Below are 26758 nucleotides of genomic sequence, written 5' to 3' on the forward strand. Positions count from 1 at the left end.
GTATTTTCTCCTTCCGCTTTTGCAGATGAGAGTAATATCCTTCTCAGTTCGATCGATGGGGCAGACGGAGTTTACAGAGCTCCCTTCCTCTTCTCCATCTTGGCTCCCTCCTCGACACACATTACTTCTATCCATGACCCACTGGCACTGCCTCATCACTTCAAGGAGAAATACAATCTTCCCGTGTGCTTGGAAAAAGGGGGACCATTGCTGGCACTACTGCTGGTTATTGAGTACTTACTCTTTGTGTGCCATCTAACATACATTGTCTCCAAATGGCTATATATTCCAGGAGGTAAGTAGTTTTATCCCTACTCCATAGACAAAGAAAGTGAGGTTAAAGGATTTCTACAAGGTCACCTAGAAAGTATCAAAGTCATAATTCAAATCCAGATCTTTGTGACTCTACAGCTCATGGAGGAGGAATCGTTTGGTGGGATAGTGGGATGAAAGTATCTTCTTTTATCTTGTCTCGGAGTTTGGGGTCTTCTTAGGCTCTGGTTGACCCTAAGGATAACTGGAGCTAGGGTGAGGGAAAGGAAAATGACAATGAGGATGATGACAATGACAATAATGATGATAATGAGGATGGTGGTTATGATGATGGTGATGATGATTATGACATATATTGAGATATTTCCAGGCACTTATTAATTGTGTGGCATCAATTACTTCAATCTTCCTAGTAGCTCTATGAGGTAAATACTTTTATTATCTTAATTTTAGAATGAGACTAAATCACTTGCCAAAACTCACATAGCTAGTAAGTAGCAGAAATGAGACTTGACATAGGCAATCTGACTGTGAAGTTCTTCCTCTTAGTGTCTGCAAACCTAATCAGTCAGGTCTGGTCTTGCCTTAGACTTTATTAAGAGAGATAAAGAAATTTTAAATGTTATATGTGCTTATCCAGCTCATACATTTTATTTGAAAACATATCAAACCTATAGCTTCTGCTGAAGGACTGGGTCCAAGTAGGTATTTTGTACTACATGACTCACCTCCTGCCTCTGGTGACTGACCCAAAGATGGAGGCTTTCCTCAAGAAAGAGGGACCCTCCATAGCTTGGGTATAGCCAAGGAGATTTCTTCTCTTGGGAAGAACTCAGAAGTTGGGGTATGGAGTCAGGTAGATACTGGTGGGCCTTTGAGCCATGTACAAACAAATGAAAGCCAGACAGATATCTGATGAAAGATAATTCTAAGTAGAGAGAATTTCAGGTGCAAAGGTCCTGAGACAGAAACATGTTAGGCATGTTGGAGAAGTAGCAAGAAGACCAGTGTATTTGGAGTGAAGTGGGTGAAGAGAGAAGTGGAAGTAACTAAGAACAGAGAAGGATCCAGAAATAGATCAGGCAGAACCCGTAGTAATGACCTTGGATATTATTTAAAGTATGATGAGAAGCCATTAGAGGATGTTGGTCATGGAGAGAGATAATTTGAAACATATTTGAAAAGTATCATATTGGTTACTGGGTGGAGAATGGATGATAGAGCATGATAATGGAAGCAGGGGGCTCTTGCATAGATCCAGGTGAGAGATGGTGTTTGATTCACATTATTGTAGAGGTGGTAGGAAGTGGTCTAATTCAAGATAAAGCCAATAGTGTTTATTCTTGGATTGGATGCTGGATGTAAGAGAAAGAAAAGAGTCAAAGATGATTATGATGGTTTTGGCCTGAGTAACTGGGTGCATGTTGGTTTGCTTATGGAGAGGAATAGGGGATGTGAAGGGGAGATCCTACATTCAGCTTTGGGCATGTTAAATTTGAGATACATATTATTCTTTCAAGTTGGATATAAGACTAAGGAATTTAGAACTGGAGATCTATATATTTTATGTCCTCAATTCTGAGATACACATTTTCTGTATATATATTTTTCTGTATATTATTATCTCTGAAATCAGGATACATTCCATTATCATGGGCTGTCAGAGAAATGGCATTTGTGATTTAGCTATGACATCTTTTGGCATCTGTTAGTAAGATCAAGAAAATAATGGCATCAATTCATCTTTAATTTGGTGAAAGATGTCAAACCTGGGAGTTATTAGTGCATTGAAAGCCATGAGATTAGATGACGTTGTGCATGAAGTATTGATAAAAAAGAGAGCTGAGGACTAAGCTTGGGTCATTCCAATATAGCAAGGTAGAAAAATAAGGAGACTGATGAGGGATTTCCAGTCACATAGAGGAAACTGCAAAAATGTGAAGAAAATATTTCAAATATGAAGTTGTGAGCAAATATGAACAAACGACTGAGAGCTTACATATGGTGAGGACTGATTATATGAGATTTGGCCAAGTGAAGATCATTGGTAACCTCTGCAAGAGTATCCTGGTGGAGTAGTAGGAACAAAGCCCGATTGTTGTGTTTTAAGGAAGAGTAAGATAGAGAGACCATTTGAAAAGGAATATTGCTATTAAAAAAACCCAGAATAATCAAATATCTTCTGGAAGGATATGTGGAATTGAAAAGAAGGTCCTTTTTATTTTTTGAGATGGGGGAGGGGAAGGGACAGTGGGAAAGGGAGAGAATCTTAAGCAGGCTCCATACCCAGTGTGAAGCCCAACATGGGGCTCTACCTCATGACCCTGAGATCATGACCTGAGCTGAAATCAAGAGTTGGATGCTTAACTAAGCCACCTAGGCACCCACAAATGAAGATCTTTAAAGATAGGCTCCTTTGCATATTTATAGGTTAATAGGACAGATGCAGCAGAAAAGACATTCATGGAATAGTGGAGGGGAGGGGAGGCAGCGAGATGAGGGAGTCATTGATAGGTGAGGGGTTGGACTGAGAGTACTAGTAGGGGGATTGTCTCCCCACAAGATATGGGAAGCTTTATCCACAGTAATAGAATGAAATGGAAAAATTACATAGTTATGGTGACAATTTTCTTGGTGAGAATAGTTTTATTAGGGTGCTTCCAGCTTTAATAATATCTACTTGTTAATTATTTCTAATTTTAATAAGTCTGAAGGTGGATGGATATAAGATTGGGTCAATCAATGGTGCATGTATGATTTCCAGGGCCTCCTTCCATCCTTCTACACTACTGTCCCCAGCTGGCTGGCTTTTCTCCCTTAGGCCTGTTGTATCCTTGGTACCAGGGGGCTGTGTGACACTAGGCAAAGGGAAAGGTCTGTGGAGTAGATATTCAATTGTGTGCCTCAGGAGTTCAGCCACATAGTAACTACATGAAGTGGATTCACTCAACATTCAGGTTTTCCAGGCAAGTACAATGGAGAGAAAGAGGAATAAATGATTAGAGATTATGGGTAAGCAATAGCATAGACTGTAAAATCGAAATTGGCAAAAAAGGAAAGTGAGAATATGAGTCAAGATTTCTAGACAAGTTGAAGATTGTTTGCATAATTACTAGAGTAAGTGAACTGGAAAGATAAGATGCAGAGATCAAAGAGTCAGAGGCTCACAACTGTGATCTTTGAAGTGATTTCATGAATGGAACAGATCATGGTGGTGAGTGGCTCAGGGGGAACAGGAAGCAGGATGGTTAAAAGTAAGGCCATGAGGAAGCAGAGGCAGGAGCATTGAGTGGGTGACTCCTGTGCTAGGAAAAGCTCTGAGAATGGGACCAGTGGTAGCAGTGGCAAAATGGTCGTAAGTGAAGTGCTTTTAATCTTCAATGAACATGAGAAGTTATGGATAGTACCGTGGCTTGTTGCAATCAGGATCCGAGGGTGGTATAACCTGATAACAAGTGTTTCAAAGAAGTTCAGTTTTGTTGTTTTTAAGTGAAGCAGGAGGAATAATGGTCTAAAAGTGTCAGGGATCCACTTGTTGCCCTAAGATGTATGAATGAGGAAGAATAAAAAGTCACTGCTTTCCATAGGGTCTACAGGTTTTTCATTAGAACAGTAATATGATATAATGAGACTATGCCTATAAGTGCCTCAGGGTTCAGGGGCAAGGGAGTAGATGAGAAATAGGTACTGAAAGATAAAGCTAAAACTATGGAAAGAAATGAGATTAGGAATATACAAAGCTTTAAATTTACTCAACTTTTTTCGGTTGTTGTCTGTGCTTCTGGTGCCATAATTAAGAAATTTCTAAATCCAATGTCGTAAAACTTTCCTTCTATGTATTCATTCTTCTAAGAGTTTTACACTTGTAGGTCTTACATTTAAGTTTGATTCATCTTGAGTTAATTTTTATATACAGTTTAAGGTAAGGGTCCAGCTTCATTCTTTTACATGTGGAAACCCAGTTACCCCAGCACCATTTACTAAAAAGACCACCCTTTCACCATGAATCATCTTGGCACCCTTGTAAGAAATCAATTAGCCAGATATGTGAGTGTTTATTTCTGGGTTCTTCATTTTATTCCACTGATCTACATGTCTATCCTTGTGGAAACACCACACTATTTTGTTTACTGTACTTTTGTAGTAAGTTTTGTTATCAGGAAATGTGAGTCTCCCAACTGTGTTCTTTTTCAAGATTGTTTTTGTTTGTATGTAGGTTTTCATAGATGTTTATTAGCAGGTTGAGAAGTTCCCTTCTCTTTCTAGTTTGCTCAGAGTTTTTATGAGACGTTGATTTTTGTCAAAAGCATTTTCTGCATCTATTGAGATGATCTCATGGGGAATTACATGTAGCTTTGAATATTAAACCAACCTTGAATTCATGGAATAAACCCCAGTTACGATGTATTATCCTTTCTAATGTTGCTGGAATCCATTTACAACAAAACTTGACTAAGAATTATTATATATAATGTTCATGAAGGATATTGGTTTTAAGTTTTCTTCTGAAATCTTCTTCTGGTGTTCTTATCAGGGTAATGCTGTGGGTAAAGAATGAACATTTTTCCTCCTCTTCAATTTTTTGGGAGCGTTTATGTAGAATTGGTTCTACTTCTTTATTAAATATCTGATAGAACCAGAATCCATCAATGAAACAATCTGGGCCTGGAGATTTTTATTTTGGAAGGTTTTAAACTGTGAATTCAATGTTGAAATAGGTATGGTCCTATTCAGGTTATCTATTTTGATTTGGTAGTGTCTAACTCTTGTGGAATTAGTCCATTTCATATATATTGTTAAATTAGTATGTATACAGTTTTACTAGTATTCTCTTACTTTCCTTTTTGAAGATTTTATTTTTAAGTAATCTCTACACTCAAGTGGGGATCAAACTTACAACCCCAACATCGAGTCACATGCTGTACTAACTGTGCCAACTAGATGCACCTACTTTACTCTCCTTTTGAAGCCTGTGGGGGTTTTTACTGGTATCTTCTTTTATATTCCTGATATTGGTAACCTGTATGTTTTCTCTCTGTCTCTTTTTGACAGTCTTATCAGATATCTTTTATCTTTTCAAAGGAACAACTTTTAGTTTCAATTACTTTCTACATTGTTTTTCCATTTTCCATTTCATTTATTTCTGCTCCTGTATTATTTCCTCCTTCCTCCTGTTTGGAAGTATATTTCTTTTCTTTTTCTAGTTTTCTTGAAGTGTAAGTTTAGATCCTTGATTTTAGACTTTTTTCTTTTCTAAGAAAAGCAGTTAATATTATAAATTTCACATTGATCACTGTTTTAGCTGCACACTACAAATTGTGATGTTATATTTAATTTTTGTTCATTTCACATAGTTCTACTTCCCTCGATATTTCTTCTTTGACCTGGATTACTTAAAAATATATTGTTTAATTTCTAAGTGTTTGGAGATCGTCCTCTTATCTTTTATTGATTTGTAGCATAATTCCATTATGATCTGAGAACATACTCTGTAGGACTTTAATTATTTAAAAAACTTTAAAGATATGTTTTATGGTCGCTGGTTGGTAGTGATTCCCTTCTCTGATTCCGGTGCCCCATGAATTCTGCCTAGGACTTTAGTTGCTTTTCAGTGGGACAGAAGGAGGCTCTGTCAGACTCGAGACCGCCTAACGCGGTGTATTCTCCCCAGTACGCGTGCCCAAGGCACACACCTTTTCAGCTCGGTTCACCCGGGCCTGTGTAAGTTCTACCCAGCGGCTGGCTGCTTCTGAACGCTGTGCTGAGCTTGGTACAGGAGTGTGGCGTGCAGCGGAAATCCCGCCCCACGGCGCCTGCGGTTGGCCGTGACCGCAGTGGGTGAACCCCTAGGAGGAAGATGAGCAGAATTGAAGGAAGCAGGAGACTTGGGAGGAAGGGCGAGAGGCTCCTGTTTCCCATTGGCTGGGCCAGCCTCGTAGCCTCTCTGTAATTGGCTGGGAGCGGGGGGCGGTAGTCCCACGTTGGCCCGCCCCTCCGGTCGCAAGAGGCGCAGGGATCACCAGCGCCGGCTGAGCCAGTGGCTTGTTGGAGGCTGTGTCCGCACGCCGCCGAAGTGTGGCGGCAGGGCCTTTGCACGTCAGGTCATCGTCCACGGGGACGCCGAGGGCAGCCAGCCGCTGGGGCGGCGCCGGTCGGGACCCTGGGCACGGTCGAGCTAGGGCGCGGCGGGCGTTGGCACGGCTGCCGGACCTGGGCCTGCGCGGACCGCCCGCGGCCCGCGTCTCGGGCTGTCTTTACATTTCAAAGTGATTATTGTTTTAGATTTTTCTGTAGATGTGACTTTTGATTAATTTGTCTCACGCACCACTTACTGGTACGGGATAAAGCGGCAGATGCATGCTACTGTCATTTGTCGTTGAAATGTGGGCTTCCTGTCGTTTGTGTGTTTACCTTTTGGATTTAAGGGAAGGGGATGACATTGTGATTTGGTCTCCTGTGACCGTCCATTCTCAAGGTCTTGCCGACTTAGTACAAAAACCAGGCGAATCCCGTGTGTGACTTTTAGCTATATTGGAAGTAGGCTTTCTCGTTCCTCCTCCTCCTCCCTGTCTCTCCATCTTTTCCTTTCTCTTCCTTTCCCTCCCCTCCCCCAGCTGTTCTCTCCCATCTTTCTGTTCTTTTAGCCGCATTAAACCTTGCTGAAGGGTCTTTGTACAATTCTGAAAAGCTTTGGGTCTTCCAACATTTATATTTTACTTGCAGGACTGACAACTGGGAGGAAGCTGGAGGAAAGATGCCCTCTGATTCTTTCTGTTTGGCTGCCCAGACTCGACTTGACTCCAAATGGTTGAAAACAGATATACAGGTGGGGTTTCGATATGCTTTTTCTTAGTGTGTTTCTGACTCCATGTTTAATTTTCTGGTTAAAGCTTTATATGGGATAAATAAGAGGATGCATATCAGATCTTGCCATTGTAGAGAAGCAGGTTTATTTTCTATAATTTAAAATGTAGTTTTATTGTATCAGTTTTTATAGATGGTGTATGGCTACATTTTAATTGCAGTTATGTGTAATTGCAAGAAACTTGAGATCTGATTAAGCAAACATTTTTCCTACTACTATTTTTAAGAGTTCTGCGTTATTCTTAACTATACTTTGGTAATGCTTAGTGATAGTTTTTGAAATGTTCAGATAGTTATCAGGGGAACTGACATGTAGTAATTTATTATGCCCTGCAGAAACTCACAGGACCCTGTGTTTGTCTTCCTGGAGAGACAAGAGTTCAGTTGAGCTGTTTGTTTCATATTTGTGACTGGTCTTATTAAGAGGAGTGCTCAGGTTTTCACATAAAGAATGTGTGGAAACGAAACATTGGCTTTATATTTTCTAATGTTTTGACTTAATAATGTAATTGCAAGCTTGTCCAGAAATTATCAAATAAATAATAGCAGTAATGTTTCTGTAGATATCCTCCCCAAGTTAGTTTTCTTTGCAAATGGTATGGAAAAACTACTTTTGTTAACTCCGTATTAACAGCAAGAAGAAGTGTCTGAAATACTTTGTAATATATATGGCTTTTCATTTTCTTTCCTGACATTAGCCATTTTAAGTATTTCTCAAGTAATCTACCTTTTTCAGTACAACCTTACATAGTATATCAAGAATCATATATTCTGTAAGCACTTGATCATAGACACTTGAAGTATTATTGCCCTTCTTTTTTTTTTCTTTTTAAATTTTTATTTAAATTTTAATTAACACACAGTACAATATTGGTTTCAGGACCATATGTTTGCACTCATAGGTCTAGCAGGAAAACAAGAGAGACCTAATGGAGAACCAGGGGGAACAGAGGAGGGAGAGAGAGTTGGGGAGAGAGAGGGATGCAGAACTTGAGAGACTATTGAAAGCTGAGAATGAACTGAGGGTTGGGGGGGCGGGGGAAGGGGGAAGACAGGTGATGGTGATGGTGGAGGGCACTTGAGGGGAAGAGCACTGGGTGTTGTATGGAAAACAATTTGACAATAAAATATTATGAAAAAAAAATAAAAACAATTTCTCGACAAAAAAAAGAAATATTGGTTTCAGGAGTAGAATTCAGTGATTTATCATTTACATACAACATCCAGTATTCATTATAACAAGTGTCCTCCTTAGTACCCATCAGTCATTTGGCCCACCCCCCACTGACCTCCCTCCATCAACTCTCAGTTCTTTATTTTAAGAGTCTCTTATGGTTTGTTTCCCCTTTCCTCCCCGCCATATATTCATCTATTTTGTTTTTTAAACTCCACATATGGGTGAAATCATATGATGTTTTTCTCTGACTGACTTATTTTAACATATTAACATTCTACCTTGATCCATGTCGTTGTGCAAGATTTCTTTCTTTATGATGGCTTAGTAATATTCCATCATGTATTATGTAATTGCGTATATATACATATATATATACACACACACACATATATATGTGTATATATGTACTACTATATCTTTATCCTTTTTGTATTCATCAGTCAGCGACATAAGGGCTGTCTCCTAGTGTGGCTATTGTTGATAATGCTGCTGTAAACAATGGGGTGCATGTACCCCTTTGAATCTGTATTTTTGTATCCTTTGGGTAAATACCTAGTAGTTCAATTGCTGGATTGTAGCTACCCTACTTTTAATATTTTGAGGAGCCTCCATGATATTTTCCAGAGTGGCTGCACCAGTTTGCATTTCCCTCCAACAGTTATTGCCCTTCCTTAATTTTTTTTTCTTAATTGTTGAGTCCCCAGTTATGATCTCATGGTTCGTGGGATTGAGTGTTGTGTTTGGCTCTGTGCTGACAGCATGGAGCTTGCTTGGAGTTCTTTCTTTCCTCTTCTCTCTGCCCTTCTTCTGCTCACATTTGTGTGCTCTCTCTTCTCTCTCAAAAATAAATAAATAAACGTTAAAGAAAAAAAGAAGTGTTGAGTCCCAGTAGGTATGAGAGCCAACCTCTTAGAACTATGTTGTGGATTTTGGGATTGTTATTAATGGTGTAATGTTAGATTAAAGCACAAAGAATTGGGTTGAGAATTGGCATAGTAGTGACTCTTTTGGTTTGTTATTGTTTAAACATTGTCTTTTATTTAGCAATTACAGTTCATTTATTTTCCTTTGTTGTCTTTTTTTTAAGCAGGGTCAGGAAGGTAAGATGAGTAATTTCTTCTGAAATCTTGAGATTCAGGCAAACTGATTTTAAGGCTGTTTTTTAAATTAGTGTTTGTGTATTTTGCAAAACTTGTTGAAGTAAAGAACTTTATATCATGAAGTTTTTCTTTTCTTTTTAATCATAATTGAATAACTGCTTAATATGAGTTTTAGCATCTTGATCTAAAACCAGTTTAATGCTGAGGTTAGTGCCTATCTATGATGTTTGAGGCAGATAGGCATAAAAGAAACACCACTTGTCCCTTAGAATGCTTACAATTTTCCTTTTGATTTAGTGTAATATGTATTGCTTGGGCCTTCATAGACATTTCAAATATTACTCAAAAGTCATCCAAACTTACGTAGGAATAAGTAAAGAGATTTAGGTTTTGGAGAGTGCATGAGAGGGGAAATGTGTTTTAGGTATTGAAGCCTCTTAATGTTGTGAAAAAAGTGATTGTGGATCTTTGTTGTATATAGTTTCTCCAGCATTGCTTATTATATGTGAGGAATAAATGTCATCTTACCCTAGGATTGACTTAGACATAGTTCCACTCTTTAGAATCCTTCCTGCAGACACACATTGCAGATGCAAGCCTTATATGACAGGTTTTACCATGTCTACCAACTGGAGTGGGAAGTCCCCATTCCTTAGGTAGAGTTTTTGTATTGGGAATGGAATTGATAACTGGTCAATTAATGTTTTGTGGGGTAGAAGCATGTTTCTTAGCCACAGGACTTAGTAGATCTATTTCCTACAGCTGTTTTCCTGTAGCTGTCCTTGAAGGTTTTAGCAACTTTAGAAAAGAAAAATTTTTAAAGGCTGTGAAAACTTTTAGTATGATTATGAAAAACATGGACACTTATCCTAGACTTCCTTGTTTGGAGAGGTTGAAATGTGTCGGGCTTCGGATGTTGCAACCAGCTGCCCCGAATGGAGTGACAATTGTATGGCGGGCATATATCTGGGTTTTACGTATATAGTGCTTTTTACGTTTTCTTAAAAAATTTTCTTTAAATGTTTGTTTATTTTTGAGTGAGGGAGAGAGAGTGATACAGAGTGTGAGGAGGGGACGGGCAGAGAGAGGGAGACATAGAATTCCAAGCAGGCTCCCGGCTCTGAGCTGTCAGCACAGTGCTGGATGTGGGGCCAGAACTTATGGACCACCAGGCCATGACCTGAGCTGAAGTTGGATGCTTAACTGACTGAGCCACCCAGGCACCCCTGCTTTTTACCTTTTCAATACTCTTCATCTTTTTTTTTTTAAGAACTAAAATTTTTTTAAAACATTTTATTTGTTTTTGAGAGACAGAAACCAAGTAGGGGAGGGGTGGAGAGAGAGACACACACACAGACACACACACAGACACACACACACACACACACACACACACACACAGAATCCAAAGCAGTTTCCAGGCTCTGAGCTGTCAGCACAGAGCCTGATGGGGACTTGAACTCATGAAACGCGAGATCATGACCTGAACTGAAGTTGGATGCTTAACGAACTGAGCTACCCAGGTACCCCCTTAAGTACTCTTTTCTGATTATTTTGTGGAGTACTTTGAATAGGCAGTTCCTTCACAATTCCCTTGAAGAGGCAATAAAATACAGAGCTAAGAGATGTTAGTTTCATAATCACTACCATTGCCATTTTTATATTTAAAGTAAAAGTCCTGTTTGATGTGATTGGTAGTTTCTCAGTGAACCAAAAAGTAAATTAAACAAAGAAACTATAAAAAATAGTTTTTTTTTAAAGGTATATGATGCCTTAAAAGCTTTTTATTCTTTTTCTTCCCTTAAATTTGTTTCAAGAGATAGAGAGCAAGTAGGGGAGGGGCAGAGAATGAGTGGGCGAGAGATAATCTCAAGCACTGTCAGTGCAGAGCCCTATGCGGATTCCATCGCACAAACCCAGAGATCATAACCTGAGCTGAGATCAAGAGTTGGATGCCTCACCAACTGAGTCACCAGGTTCTCTAAGAGCTTTTTATTCTTAAATCATATATGCACATTTATTTGCTAGTCTTGAGGGTGTGTCTTTGAGCATGGTCCACTAATGGTGTGTTATCCTTTTTTTCATGATCTGTACTCAGATTAATCTCCTTACAGTTTCTATTTTTGGGTTCTTTGAAGTAGAGCATGAAATTAGATATGTATGATGCAATTTTTTTAACTTTTTATTTTGAAATAATTATAGATTCATAGGAAGTTTTTTTTTAAACTTGATTTTTGAGAGACAGAGCATGAATGGGGGAGGATCAGAGAGAGAGGGAGACACAGAATCTGAAGCAGGCTCCAGGCTCTGAGCTGTCAGCACAGAGCCTGACACAGGGTTTGAACTCATGGACCGTGAGATCATGACCTGAGCTGAAGTCAGACACTTAACCGACTGAGCCACCCATGTGCTTCATCATAGGAAGTTTCAAAGAAAGTGGAGAGGTCACTGTATACTCTTCACGCAGACTCCCCCAGTGGTTACATCTTATGTAACTATAGCACAGTGTCAAGCCTAGGAAATTGACATTGGTACAATGCATACATAGTTCTGTCAATCATGTAATTATACCACAAAGATCTGCCTCTTGCCTCTCTGTAGTCATTCCCTCCTTCCCCCACCATCTCTGACCCCTGGCAATCACTAGTCTGTTTTCCATCTTTTTAATTTTGTCATTTTGAGAATGTCATATGTTATGTGACCTTTGGGGATTGGTTTTGTTCATAGTATAATGCCCTTGAGGTCCATCAAAGTTGTTGAGTATATAACTTGAATAACTAAACTCGAATCATTTGTCTCTTCTTCTAATCATCAATTTAAAATGAGTAAAGATAAGTTAAATTTTAAAGTTAAACTTAAAGTTATTAAATGTATATATTGTCACTTTATGCTTGGAAATATCAGTATATTAAGGAACATAAAAGTGATGATCTTAGTAAATTGTATTCTCCGGTTTTCCAGCTGACAGATGAGATGTAGAAATAAAAGAGTTTTATAAGTACAGGTAACTTAATATTCATAATGGAATCTTCTGATTAGTTTATTGTCTGTAGGGTAGGAAGCATAGCTCACTTTTTTATTGATTTTGATTATTTGTCTTTTTCTCTGTATTTTGGATCAATTTTATTAGGGCTTTATACATATTGTTAGTCTTTTTTAAAATAACTGTTCATTCTTAGGAAAGACTAATAATATTTATAAGGAGAAGATAATGAGGTTGCCATCAGATATTGGCCACAAGACTTTTGCAGAAGAAGATTGAGTAATACATTTATGGCACACCGTCTAAGAAAAGAAAATGTGAACCAAGGATGTTATATTCTAGTAAAACTGACTTTTCAGGTAAAAAAGGCACAATTTTATCAGTGAACAAATATTGTTCCTATGAGCTCTTCCTGAGGAAGTGCAGAGAGAAGGGTTGTTAGATGACTGAATGACTATAGATCGGCATGAAGACTCTTGGTTATGTGTGGAGCCTAGAGTAAATGAGTTTTAAAAGGGTGAGAGCATAGTATGTAATTGCTGTAACCTCAGACGTGGTGCGTTATAGTATAACTGTTCTGCCAGTATCTAATCTATTAATCATATGCATTGAAATTTTCACTTTAAATGTTGTATTTTCATCAGGGGTTCTATTCAGGTCCTTGTTATATCTTCCATTTCACTTTTCCACATTTCCACATTTCATCAGGTTCATATTTCGTATTTGTGAGCCTATGGACATACTTATATAATAAAGCTTTTAACGTTCTTGTCTGCTAATTCTATCATCTCTACCACATCTGGATTTATTTGTATTGATTACTTCTATTTCCACTGATTACTTGCTCTGAGTATGGAGCAGGTTTGTAGGTTATTCTGTGCTGGATTTTATTTTATTTTTTTATTGAATGCTGGATATTATAAATATTATGTTCTGTGCAGCACTTTTTTTTTTTTAAGAGCATTAGTTGTGTATGGCATGAATGTAAGTTAGTTGGGATCAACTTAAGTTTTTCAAAGCTTGATCCTCAGGTTAGTTCTGGCTGCTATAGCACAGCTTCTAGTCATGTGCTAATTTATCTGCCTTGTTAAGACAATACCCGCCTTAGGACTCTTCCTATGCTTGGTGGTTTTTTCATTCTGTTTGGTGGAAACATAGGCTTTTCTTTTTTCTCTCTCTTTCTTTTTTTTTTTTTTTTACTTTTTAATGTTTTTTTATTTTCGAGAGACAGAGAGAGACAGAGAATGAACAGAGGAGGGGCAGCGAGAGAGGGAGACACAGAATCTGAAGCAGGCTCCAGTCGCCGAGCTGTCGGCCCAGAGCCTGATGCTGGGCTTGAACTCAAGACCGTGAGTTCATGACCTGAGCTGAAGACGGATGCTTAACTGACTGAGCCACCCAGGTGCCGCAACATAAGCTTTTCTCAGACTGGTAATCATGGGAATTCTGCCCACTTCTTTCTAGTGCTTCTTCCCCCAGCTTTCCTAGTTTTTTCAACTATCAGTATTCAGCCCAAGACTCAAAGTGTCCCCTCTGCCCATCTCTAAAAATCATTCTTTCTCTGCAGCCAGGGAGATACAGAATCGGAAGCAGGCTCCAGGCGCTGAGCTGTCAGCACAGAGAGCCTGACATGGGGCTCAAAGTCACGAATGTGAGATCATGACCTGAGCTGAAGTCAGAGGCTTAACTGACTGAGCCACCCAGGCATCCCTTAAAGCTTTATTGAGATTAAAGTTTGAGTGTCATAATTTTCATGTGTCACAAAATATTTTACTTGATTATTTTTCAACCATTGAAAAATGTGAGAACCATTGTTAGTTTGTGGGCCATATGAAATCAGGTAGTGGGCCAGATTTGGCCTGTGGGTTAGGCCTTAGTTTTCTTACCCCTGTGGTAACATGCTCTGTCTTGTGTTTCATGTACTCCCTTGTCCTCCTTTCCCTTCCGCCTCACTGCCTGGGGCTACTATCTGCTAAGTAAAGTGTCAGGACTCTAATCCATTGCTCAGGCTCTCCTTTTTAGGACATTTTGTGTCTATATTTCTATCATCTGCTCTGGATCTGTTTCTGTTGTCTTCTATGCTTTTTTTTTTTTTTCATTTTCCTGTCACATTATCTTGCCTTATCCGTTATTGTTTTTGTTTGAGTTCTGGATACCATATATGAAAAATTACTGTGATGATTTGAGGCTCTGGTGATGATTTCATCCTCTGTAGGGGGTCTACCAGTCCACTAGCTCTAGCAGTCCCAGGTCACTGCAGAGCAGTTGGAAACTGAGATGAATCAAAACTGGGCTTCTTCTATAGGAAGGCCATCTGCTTCCACCTCACCCCTGTTTCTGGTGTGTGTGACCTTTCGAGGTTTCACTCAGAGCATGGTGTATTTACCCGGCCTTTCCCCCATGAGGACCCTGGCTCCAGCCTGTCTCTGAGCAGCTGTGCTCAGCTATTGGCTTAGTTCTGCTCACAGAATTGGCAAGTGCCTTTTGGGGAAGCCCTTAGGTTCTTTGGGCTGTACTTCTCTCTTGGGTCTCAGGCCTCTTATTCCTAGCTGCCCGATGTCTTAAAACAGAAGTACTTTATATTTTTGTGTGACCTTCCCAGTTGATTTAGAAATCTGTTCTTAAAACTTTTTGGAGGTGATATGTTGTCCTGTGTTTAACAGGTGCTTAGTAAGTATTTTTCTGCAAGTCTAAGAAAAAAAAGCCAGCTACCTTTACTGTAAGTATTTACCTTTACCTTTATCTGTAAGTATTTGAACAGTTTACATTTTAGGCATTTCTTAAAGATAATTAAATATTTCCTAACCTATACGTTAATTAAAATGTCATTTATCCATTTGGCATATTCTGTTTTGGGTTCTATTACATAACTACACAGTCTGAAGAAGTCATTTTATTTATTTCTTAAAAAGATTTTATTTTTAAGTAATCTCTACACCCAACATGGGGCTTGAACTTACACCTGTGAGATCAAGAGTTGCACACTCTACCTACTGAGCCAGCCAGGCGTCCCCCTGAAGTCATTTTAATAGATACTTTAAGGTTTGGCTTACCCAGTTCTGTGTGGTATTCAAGTGTCAGTAGCACCGATGTGAGGGACTCAGTGGCCCTCTTAACTGCATGTGTGGGTGCATGTTGTGGTGGTGAGAAGAGAACAAGCTTAGGAGTTAGGCTTCTTCCCAAATCCCACTTCTTGGAGCCTCAGGATTGTGTGATCCTGGTCAAATAATTGAGCCTCTGAGTTTCAGTTTACTGTCCCTCAGAGCGCGGCCTGTTAATACCCCTCTTGCTGTCTGCTTTTCAGGGTGAAAATGCCTTTAGCCTGCTATGTCATTTTAGAGGTATGAAGAATGTGAGAACAAATCGGAAAAAGAACCTAAGACCAAGTAATACTAATTAGAAGCATCTAGATTTGTACAAAAACAGTTAAAGAAAATTTAAAACCTATATTATCACCCATTGGATAGTTTTTTTATGTAAGTTAGCTATTAATGAAGACAAGCTAATAATAGACAGTTGTACACATACTCTTTTTTTTTAATGTTTATTTTTGAAGGGGGGAGAGAGAGAGAGAGAGAGAGAGACAGCCAGCGTGAGCGGGGGAGGGGCAGAGAGCGAGGGGGAGACAGAATCAGAAGCAGGCTCCAGGCTCTGAGCTATTAGCACAGAGCCTGATGCGGGACTTGAACACACAAACTGTGAGATCATGCCCTCAGCTGAAATTGGAAGCTTAACCAACTGAGCTACCCAGGCACCCCTGTACACAACTCAAAATTGACAAATTGGTGATTTTTATTTCTGTACAGATTGTTTTTACAAAACTGTGATTATTTTCTAGATTTCCTCTTTCTCTTAAGGATCCTGTGCTTTCCTTCCAGTGCCCTGGAATGCTCTCCCCTGAGCTTTACCTGTGCCTTCCATAACCTAGTTCTTTCATGGCCTCCTCCAGAGAAGCTGGCTTTTTGCCTTAGTGATGTTCCTCTTTCTTTGCATCCTTTAAGGTGCCCAAACTTTGTGCTTTAAATGGTGGCTACTCAAGTCCATGGCTCATTTACATCTTCGTGTCCTCAGTTCCTATGGGGCTTCCACGGTATGTGTCCTTCCAGATACCCAGTCTCTACCTTCCACACAGTTTCTGCCCTTTTTCCCTCTTGACAGGGTGGTAGCAATTCTTGTTTCCACATAAACCGGACTTCTTCCTTGGCTTACTTTTTAAGTGCTCTCTCTCTCTCTCTCTCTCTCTCTCTCTCTCTCTCTCTCTCACTCTCACTCTCACTCTCTCACTCTCTCTCTCAGTAGCCCTAAGCTCTAAACACCAATGTTATTCAACCGGGACTGCATCCAAAGACACTGATGCAGTCACCTTATCAGTAATCCCAGAGTGCAGTTGAGGTTGAGGATATTGGTCACTCTCTCTCCTTGGGGGTTGACATTTCTTCCAGGGCCTGGTCTATAACTCACTTGCTGATGACTCTCAGATTTGGATCTCTAGTCCTGAACACTCTGTTAAGATCTGGATTTGTATTTGCAGTGGGTGTGTGTGTGTGTCTGTGAATGTGCATATGAGTATATGCATGTGCATGGGGAGAGGATCTCAGTGTTCATGTTCATAGTGCAAATTTCAGTGGTTAACAGTGAGCTGATTCTCTCTCATTCTGATCCTATCCCTATCTTTTTTCCACTCTTCGCATCTGATCTGTCTCATTTGATCTGAAATGTCTTAAGTACCTTACTTTCCTTGTCTTGGGTTAGGCTGTCATCCTTTTTTGGGGAGACTCTTGGCAAAAAGCTCCAAAGTTATTTTCTGTTTCTGGTTTATTCTTCTGTCTCTATCCATTGTACTGGTACTGAGTTATGCCTTAAATGATGATCATTTATCCCCTGGACCACCTAAAGATGGCGTATAACTGCTGGAGCACAGCACACATGGGGCTGGTTAGTCTGGCTCCTTTTTGCTTTCCAGGCTTATGTGGCTGTGTGGGAGCTGGACTGAACCCCGTTAATGTTAGCTGCCTTCTTCTTACCTGAATGAGCAGATGAGCCAGGCTTTTCCATTCCCTTATTAAAACATCAGGGGCAGGGTGCCTAGGTGGCTCCGTTGGTTGAGTGTCCGGCTTTGGCTCAGGTCATGATCTCACTTTTCGTGGGTTCAAGCCCTGTGTCAGGCTCTGTGCTGACAGCTAGCTCAGAGCCTGCAGCCTGTCTTTGGATTCTGTGACTCCCTCCGTCTCTGACCCTCCCCTGCTCATGCTGTCTCTCTTTCAAAAATAAATAAAACGTTAAAAAACAACAAAAACATCAGGGGCGCTGAATGTTTGTGGCTCACTCTTTAGGAAGGAGTTTACTGTTCTCCCTGCCTTTGATACTTCTATCTTTTTTCTTTTAGATTTTTTAAGTGTTTATTTATTTATTTATTTATTTTTTGAGAGAGAGGGCATGAGGGAGACACAGAATCTGAAAGAGCTTCAGGCTCTGAGCTGTCAGCACAGAGCATGATGCAGGGCTTGAACTCACGAACTGCGAGATCATGACCCGAGCTGATGTTGGACGCTTAACCAGTGGAGCCACCCAGGCGCCCTAAGAGTCATTTATTTTCATTCTAAGTGTGTTTATGGCAGTTGTCTTGTTAGTGAGGTGAACAAATATGAGTGCTGAAAGAAAGCTGTTCCTTCTATGAAAACTAAGTTTGATGCTGAAGTGGTTTTCTGTTGCAGTGTAACAAGTCACTGGCCACAAATTTAGCACCTTAAAACAACTCATGTTTATTCTCTCTCTGAGTTTCTGTGAGTCAGGAGTCTGGCCATGGCTTAGCTGGACCCTCTGCTTTGGGTCTAATAGGGTGAATGAAATCAGGGTGTGGACCATTCTGTGCTCTCATTAGGGTCCTCTTTGGCAGAATTTAGTTCCTTGCAGTTGAGAGACTGTATCATGGGCTCCTAGATGCTGCCCCTTGCATGGCAGCTCATGGCAGTTAGCCTCTTCATGGCTGTAGAGAATGTCTCTTCTGGATGACCCCACACTCTTAAGGGCTTACACTTGATCAAAGTAGGGACTCTAGAGTAATCTTTTTGATTAATGAGAAATCAACAGATGTGGGACTTTAATTATACATGAGAAGTTTACCATAGATGGAAACAAAACATGGTCACAGGTGTGATAGCCCGTCTTACTCATGGGTTCCCACCCGAACTCAGAGGGGATTATACACATACAGGGTATGTGTGTACCAGGGGAAGAGAATCGTGAGGTTTTAGATTTTTGCTTACTATACATGCTTTGGATAAAAGTGAGATGCTGAAAGCATTACTTGTACAGATTAGGTAAAAGAGAACTCTAAAGGATTGGGGAAGAAGTCCTGAAAGTCTAGAAGAATTCTATACTGAGATTGCTCACAAACTGCCCTTTAATTCTTGCTTCATTTAAAGAAATGGAGACTGGAAATAGTGAATGCTTGATGAGGATGGTGCATTGCTGGACTGATGACAAGGAGTGAGTTAGTGGACTTGTAAAAAAAGTTCCTGGCTTTTCTTTAAAACATGGCCAAACAGTTGTGTCTGTTTTAGTATAAAGTGTCTTGTATGTATGATATGAGGGCTTGTGTGGGTGTCCACTCCTGTCCCTCATTGGCTGCTTGCTCTGGGAAGTCTTTTCTGACTCCTAAGTACTGACAAGTGCAAGTATTTTTGTTTTTTGGATTTTTTTCTTTGATTATCACTGTGGACTTGTATTTTTATTTATGTTTGCAGTCCACTGCTGTTATGTATTTTGATGCTCAAAGTTGTTTTAAAATTTGGTCACTAGACTCCCCATAAGGCCTTACAGCTTTTTTGGTGCAAACACAAACACAGGCTCGTCTTGTTTGCCCTGATCCTTGAATCAGCCTTTTCCCCCAAGAGCCCAGATTTTATCTAGTGGGAGGTGATACTTAAAAACTGGTATGTGGGTGCTGGGGGTACTCATTGCTCTCAGAGTGTTACTGATTTTAAGTCCTTTCTAAAACAAAACACATATATTAAATATAAATTCATATTGAGATTGCCAACTCAGTTTATTCTTAAATGTCCTTGATTTTTATCTTTTATATACTTAAAACGTTAGATTCTAGTAATACTAACATAACTGTTATAAACATATGTTTTATTATGTTAACATGGCTATATCATACAATATATATGAAGTAGTTTTAAGATTTTAATGTCAATATTACAATTATTGATAAAACCAATGAGTGAAGTTTAAGCTATCTTTCCCTTAGAATATATCTGACTAATGATGTATAATTGAAAAGGCCCCTGAGATGCTTTTCTTTGTGATAAACATAGGTTAATTTGCTTGTTTCCAGCTGTAGATTTTGCCTTTTTATATTTAACTTTAATTTTTGAAGATCAAAATCATTGCTATGTTTTAGAAGTAAAAATATATAAGATTTACTCAAAATCTTGCTTTCATTCATCTCTACTGCCCATGTTCCCCTCCTTGTTTCCCTGTAGGTAATTATTATTATTTGTTTCTGGTTTATCTTTCCAGAGCACATATGTGTGTTTTTTTTTTCTTGTGTCTTACGCAAAATTTAGTATGGTATGTATACTATTATGCACTGTGCCTTTTTCACTTAACTGTATATTTTGGGATGATTTTTATTAAATGTTGATGATTGAATAAAAAAGAGGAAATGATATTTTTAAAAAATCTAATTCTTTAAGAATTGCATTGTGAGTATGATCGTTCTGTAAGTTTATTATTTATCATTACCAGCTTGCTTTCACAAGAGATGGGCTCTGTGGCTTGTGGAATGAAATGGTTAAAGATGGAGAAATTGTATATACTGGGACAGAATTAAACCAAAATGGAGAGCTTCCTTCTAGAAAAGGTAAGGACCTTTCACTAGTAATTTTCATTTTGTAAAGACCTTTATAAATTGTATTTTATAGAAATTTTTGAATATGCAATGGAATAGGAGTACCCGAGCATAACTCTGAAATTTTGTTTTCACTTTGGTGATTGTTGTCTAAATTGTAGTTAATATTATGAGATACCTGGATTTCATTGTTGTTTGTAAGTGAAGGGCTTTTCATTTCAAAGTTACCTTGCTCTGTTAATATTTTCTTCTTTTAAGTTTTACAATATATCTTGCCTTGTCAAACTATAAATAGTGATTATTATAAGATTGAGGAGAAATAATTATTCCTGAATTTTTTCCTATATGACTCTCCTATGGGAATATATAAAACACGTTTTGGAAACCTTTGGCCTGTGGACTGGACTCGGCCTCTTACTTCATTTTGCAGGGAAATTCCAGCAAACACTCTTGTTTAGGCCTATTGTTATGAAAAGTCAACAAGACTCTGTCATTTAGTTCTTCTTGACTTTGGCTTTGGCTCAGAAACTGTTGAAATGGATGTCTGTACTCACCCCAGACCTGTAGAATCTCAAAAACCTACTTGAAATCTACTGCTAAAGTTTGTCAGTCCTACTATGAAAGCTATCAAGGTGTATATAAATATTACTTTGGAAAGTAGTTCTTACGCTCTTTGTAGAATGAATTTGAAAACACACTGGAAAACATTGGTATATATTTTTTGGTTACAGCAGCTAGTAGAATTTTCTTTTTTCCTGGCATTTCATTGTGAAAATTTCCATGCACCCAGAACAATGGAAATATCTACGTAGTGAGCAGCGACAAACCAATGCCACAGATCCTACCACAAGTGATTCTCTTCACTTGTTTATCTCAGGGATCTGTGCATCTCATTTCTTCTGTCCATTGGTGCATCTTACCTGGCTCTCTTAGTTCATGCATATCATTTACTTGATTGAGTTCAGTTTAGCTTTTTGTCTTTCAGTGTATTCATTATTAAATGTTTTATTAATTTTTTTGGTATTCAATAATTTATAATGAAATGCATACATTTTAAGTATATTATTTCACAAGTTTTGACACATGTAACTTGTGTAACCTAAACCTCTCTCAACGTTACTTCTCATTCAGAAAATTCCCTTGTGCCCTTTACTGGCCCCTCCTAGATCCCACTTTCTGGATGCAACCACTGGTCTGATCTCTCTTTCTGTTGATTTGTTTTGCCTGTTCTGGAGCTTCATGTAAATGGAATGATGCAGTAGTTTGCTCTTTTATGTCTGGTCTCTTTCACTCTGTAATTTATTAGTAGTTTTAGTGGCTCATTATAGATGTTTTAAGAAAAGTTTTCCATTTCTTCTTCCCAGTCCTCTAGTATTTGTTAGTGAATCAAACATTGTTTCCCAAAATGTTTTTTATGAAATACTCATTCTAAAAGATGCTCTGAGGAAAACTATATACATGGAAAATTTCAAAGTATATTTCTTATTATATTTGATGAATATGTTTTCTTTTGAAAGTCATATGGTTGGAAAGTAAAGCATATATATATATTCTTTTTATGTAGGTCCCGATTGAATAGTATTTTGGAGATAACTTTTTGGTATTCAATAAAAGTTTCTATTTTAGGTGTGGTAAAAAGGTGTGCTTTTTATTTTAGAAAATACTTTTTTCACAGATAGGTTTATATCTACCAAATTCCATTTAGAAGACTATGTTGTATGTTAGTAGTATTGTAGCTAATTATGAGGAAAATATAGATTAGAGTAGAAGTTCTTTAGCTACACGTGTTCTTTGCTGTATTTTCAAAGATTACTTACTTTGGGAAAGGATTGGTTTCTTTCTTCCACAAACAGCCATGCTAGAATGGGTTTTTATTGTTGTCAAGCTCAATTCTTTCATGGTTTATTTCAGGGAAATAGTAGCTTCTAATAATTTATACTTCCCCTGGTATAAACTTTCTTTCTTTTGCAATCACATATAAAATTTGCTGGTCCACTGTTGAGGAAAGAAAGCTGCTTCCCATGTAGTACAATTTTATGTTTATTTTTGCAGACCTTCACCGCAAAAGACAGGCTGGATTATAGTCTCACACTTTTTCAAGTGTGAACGTTTCTAATTAAGACCCTATTTAGCATTGTTTGTATTTATTATTTTGAGGGAAAGTAGAGGGAATAGGATATTAAAAAAAGAAAGTTAATAGGCTACTAAAAGATATGCTAAGCTTATTTTTTATATTTGTTTAGGGCTGGCCTTGTATGAAGAATTTAAGCATGAGCTCTTTAATTTATTGTAAACCTTTTTAGTCTATGCAGGTATTAGAAATATTACCCAGTACTTTGCTTAGCTGCCATATATTTTTTTGAAAATATTTTCTCTTTATTTCCTTTAATCTTCAACTCTACCAATAAACGGAAGCCACGGTTTGCACAAATAACAGGGGCAGAGCTAGAAATTGAAGCCAGGCCTCTTGAGAAAGTTTCATTGCTATTTCTTTTATACTACTAATGTCATTTATTGACACCACGATCAACTTTTTATAGTTCCATGGAGCTGATGAGTTCATATTATATATAAGTGTGGTAATTGTTTTGAAGTTTGTGTGTATGTGGGTGTCTAGTCAGTACTCTTTATGTGTTTTTAAGAGCTCAGAGATAAGTTATTTATTTAAACATGAATGTTTCCATATGTTAATTGGCAGCTTTCCCACTGTTTTTATAGCTTTTCTTTGGAGTTGTAAGAAATCATTAAATGTGGACTTTCTCTCACAATAACTCATGATTATTTGGGCAAGGAAAAAAAAAGGCATCCATATACCAAGGTTTTTAACAGAGGACAAAGACCCTGTGATGTCCCCCACATGCAGGGTGTGAACAGTTCAGGGATATAGTGTTGGATGAAATTTGAGCAACAGTTATGATGACCTGGTCTGGGTTTGAGATATGGTGGTATGTGAGGTCATGCAGGAGACGTGGGCACTGGCCTCCAGGTGGAGAACTGTGGAAAGCAGGACTGGCAGTGGATGTGCAGGGGCGACAGGGAGCAATGAGCAGGAAGCAGCAGAAGTGTGTTGTGCCAGACTGTAGTGAAATGTATTTTTTCAGGTGCCCTGCTGCATCTAAATCCTGGGAAGTATGCCTGTTGATTCAGTGGACATATTCCCCAGGTGACATGTTTAGACTTTGAAGTTTGAAAGCCACTGCACAGAGGGCCGTGAATATTAGGAAAATTAATGAAGATTGTCCTCCTGCAGTGGGAACTCAAAGAATTAAGTCCTGATTCCCTAGCCCAAGGAGTCTTAACCTCTGTTGCTCATTAGAATCACCTGGAGGGCTTGTTGGCCACCCATGGCTGGCCCTTCCTTCAGAGTCTGGAATTCCTTAGAGTTGGGGTGGGGCCTGGGAATTGCTAACGTGTTTCCAAAGTCCCACTGAGGATGCTTGCTTTTCAGACAAGATTGGGCGTGTTCAGGGTGGTATGGCCGTAGACAGGATGCTTGCTTTTCAAAGAGTATGTTGTGTTTGTTTTTACAAGCACAGTCTCTTGCTTTGGGAGTTAGAAATACAGAGGAAAGGAAAAGAACCTCCTCATGTGCTGCTTAGGAAATAAGAATGTTAAAGAAAACCAACCATATTCCAAAGCAAGTGACCATAATTAGATTTCCCTCATAAACTTATTCTGTCCTCCATAATTTATTCTTGTTGCTTTGGATCTTGAGTCCTTTATGGAAAGTGTAACCCACCTCTGGGAATCTACCTGGTATCTGCTGGCAGAGATGATGTCAGCTTTGCTGGAGCCTATTCCCTACAGGATTGGTAGTTCCATTGAGGCTTTGTGTTTGTTCTCCTTTATTGAAGAACCATTTCTGGCCTTCACCTTTGGAAGGAAGCAGATAAGACATAAAGCTCTGGTTAATTGATTGTACTTAGCAACAGTATGAGAATGGACAGGAGTAAAATTCTTGGCAGGGTGGGCTTCATGGCTGTATGTGAGGATTTGCTTGTTGTCCACCCTGGGGGTTAGAACATAGCAAGGGCAGCGAGTAAACCAAGGCATATATATATGTTTATATATATACATATATTAATATTCAAGTTAGTTAACATTCTCTGTAGTATTGGTTTCTGGAGTAGAACTCAGTGTTTCATCACTTACATATAAACACATATAACATCCAAACAAGTGCCCTCCTTAATACCCATCACCCACTTAGCTCATCCCTCCTACCCAACTTCCCTCCAGCAACCCTCAGTTCTCTATATTTTAAGGTCTTTTATGATTTGTCTCCCTCTCTGTTTTTATCTTATTTTTGTTTCCCTTCCCTTAGGTTCATTTGTTGTGTATCTTAAATTCCATGTATGAGTGAAATCATATAATATGTCTTTCTCTGACTGACTTATTTTGCTTAGTATAATAAGTTCCATCCACGTTGCAGATGGCAAGATTCCATTCATTTTGATCACTGAGTAGTAGTTCAGTGTGTGTGTGTGGTTGTATGTGCGTGTATGCCCCCACACACTACATCTTCTTTATTCTTTATTCATTAATTGGTTGATGGGCATTTGGGCTCTTTCCATACTTTGGCTATTGTTGATAACTCTGTAATAAACATTGGGGTATATGTGCCCCTTCAAATGAGCATTTTGTATCCTTTGGATAAATACCTATTAGTGGAATTGCTGCGCTATAGTGGAGTTCTATTTTTAATTTTTTGAGGAACCTCCATACTGTTTTCCAGAGTGCTGTGGGAATGCAAGCTGTGTAGCCATTTTGTGTGTTTAGTGAACAACAACAAAAAAACTATGTTCACTAAGAGTTGCAAGTTTTTGCAGCCTTCCATTGTAGTAGCAATAAGAGAGAAAGGCATATGTGCTTATATTTATTAACCTGTGCTTGGTGACTGATGACTTAGAATTCTCTCTTAGCTTTCATTCAGTGATTTACAGACCAGCTATTGATTAAATCAATTTAAGATTGGGGTGTCTTTAAAGTATTGTTCTTAAGTTAATATACTATGGAACAACATAATTTTTGTTGATATAAAAAAGTTTGTCAGAATTTTATAATTGAATGAGAATGAATCTGTAATCTTACATTTTCACAATCTTAAGCATATTGAAGTTATGTCAGGTTACCTAATGAGTAAAGCTCATGTAGGAGGTTTAGAAAAGTCAGATTAACTAGGCTCTGCTTGAGAAAACATATCCACTGTTTAGAAAACATGTGTGCTCTGTTGTATGCCAGAGTGGTAGAACATTAAGGAATGGACGTAGAGCTTTTTTAAACCAGAATTATCTTGTCAGTTGGATTTCTGCAGAGGATTATGTGAATTTGAATTCTCTGTGTAAAAGTGTCACTTATTTAGTAGTAGAGATTTTTTTCTTTGGGACAACCATGAAAAACAAAATGGTAGCAGAAAGCAAACAGATATGAAGAAAATAGAATAGGGTGATTCAAGAAGCTTCCAGGAAAGGTCCCTGAGGTCAGGTGTCAAGGCCCTGTGCTTGCTCACATCCCCTCACCCTTTTATGCCTTCACATTCACATCCCTCACCCTGACTGTAACAACAATGGCTCTGACCGAGGGGACAAGCTTTGTATTTTCACCATAGTACCCCAGCACCGAGCAGAGTGCTGGCACACAGAAGGGATCCCATAAGTGAGTAATCTGTGTCATGAATTAGTGAGTACTCTCAGCTTCAGGCTGATGAGGGGTGTACAAATTCCCCTAAGAAGGATGGGACACAGAAGATAGTGATCTTTTATGTTTCATTCAAGTCAATGCCTTTGAGCTCTACTCTCCATTCTTCTGAGTATTCTTCCTTAATTTTATTTCTCCATCTTTTAAAATCCAATTATTGATTTGATAGATCACTTTTTTACTTGAGAATTAAGTTTTCCTGTTAAATGAACACAGGTATCTTTTTATTCTGCTGAAATCTTTGAATTTTAAGGTTGCCATGTTACATGTATTACATTACTAATAATGAGCTACAGTATAAGAGATAATTGCACTGTATCTTTATAATGCAAAAGATATCAAGGGAAATTTGAATGGCTACTTCTGTGTTTGTGTTCTTTTATTTTTATTTTTATTTATTTGTTTTTAATTTACATCCAAGTTAGTTAGCATATAGTGCAATGATGATTCAGGAGTTGATTCCAGTGATTCATCCTCTATGTATAACAAGAGTCTTCCTTAGTGCCCGTTACCCATTTAGCCCATCCCCCCACCCAGTGCCCCTCCATGTGTTTGTATTCTGTTAGAAAGTTGTCACATCTAATCTCTCTTAAAATTGTACTTCTTTGTAAATAGAACAAAATTTCAGTGTTATACAAAAACATAATACAGTATCTCTTTTTAACTAGTATTTGATTAATTGGGACCCCTAGTGTGATGGTTAAATTATGTATCAACCTTGCTGGGCCATGGTGCCCACATATTTGGTCAAATACTCTTCTGGATATTTCTGAGAAGGTGTTTTTTGGATGAGATTCACATGTAAA

At 38.5% G+C, this 26758-nt stretch overlaps 1 protein-coding gene across 3 annotated transcripts in view; it reads left to right on the forward strand.

Moving 5' to 3' along the window:
- The first annotated feature begins 6273 nt into the window (after window positions 1-6273).
- The window catches only part of HERC2 (HECT and RLD domain containing E3 ubiquitin protein ligase 2), a 295601-nt gene continuing 275116 nt past the window's right edge, over window positions 6274-26758 (forward strand). For all 3 annotated transcript variants that reach the window (XM_029953017.1, XM_029953018.1, XM_029953019.1), the window contains exons 1-3: window positions 6274-6539; window positions 6997-7099; window positions 20153-20267. In XM_029953017.1, coding sequence (XP_029808877.1) covers window positions 7028-7099; window positions 20153-20267 — 187 coding nt within the window. In that variant the 5' untranslated portion in view covers window positions 6274-6539; window positions 6997-7027. The remainder of the gene's footprint in view (window positions 6540-6996; window positions 7100-20152; window positions 20268-26758) is intronic.

Source organism: Suricata suricatta, chromosome 9, assembly GCF_006229205.1.
Source record: "Suricata suricatta isolate VVHF042 chromosome 9, meerkat_22Aug2017_6uvM2_HiC, whole genome shotgun sequence".
Taxonomy (NCBI): Eukaryota; Metazoa; Chordata; class Mammalia; order Carnivora; family Herpestidae; genus Suricata; species Suricata suricatta.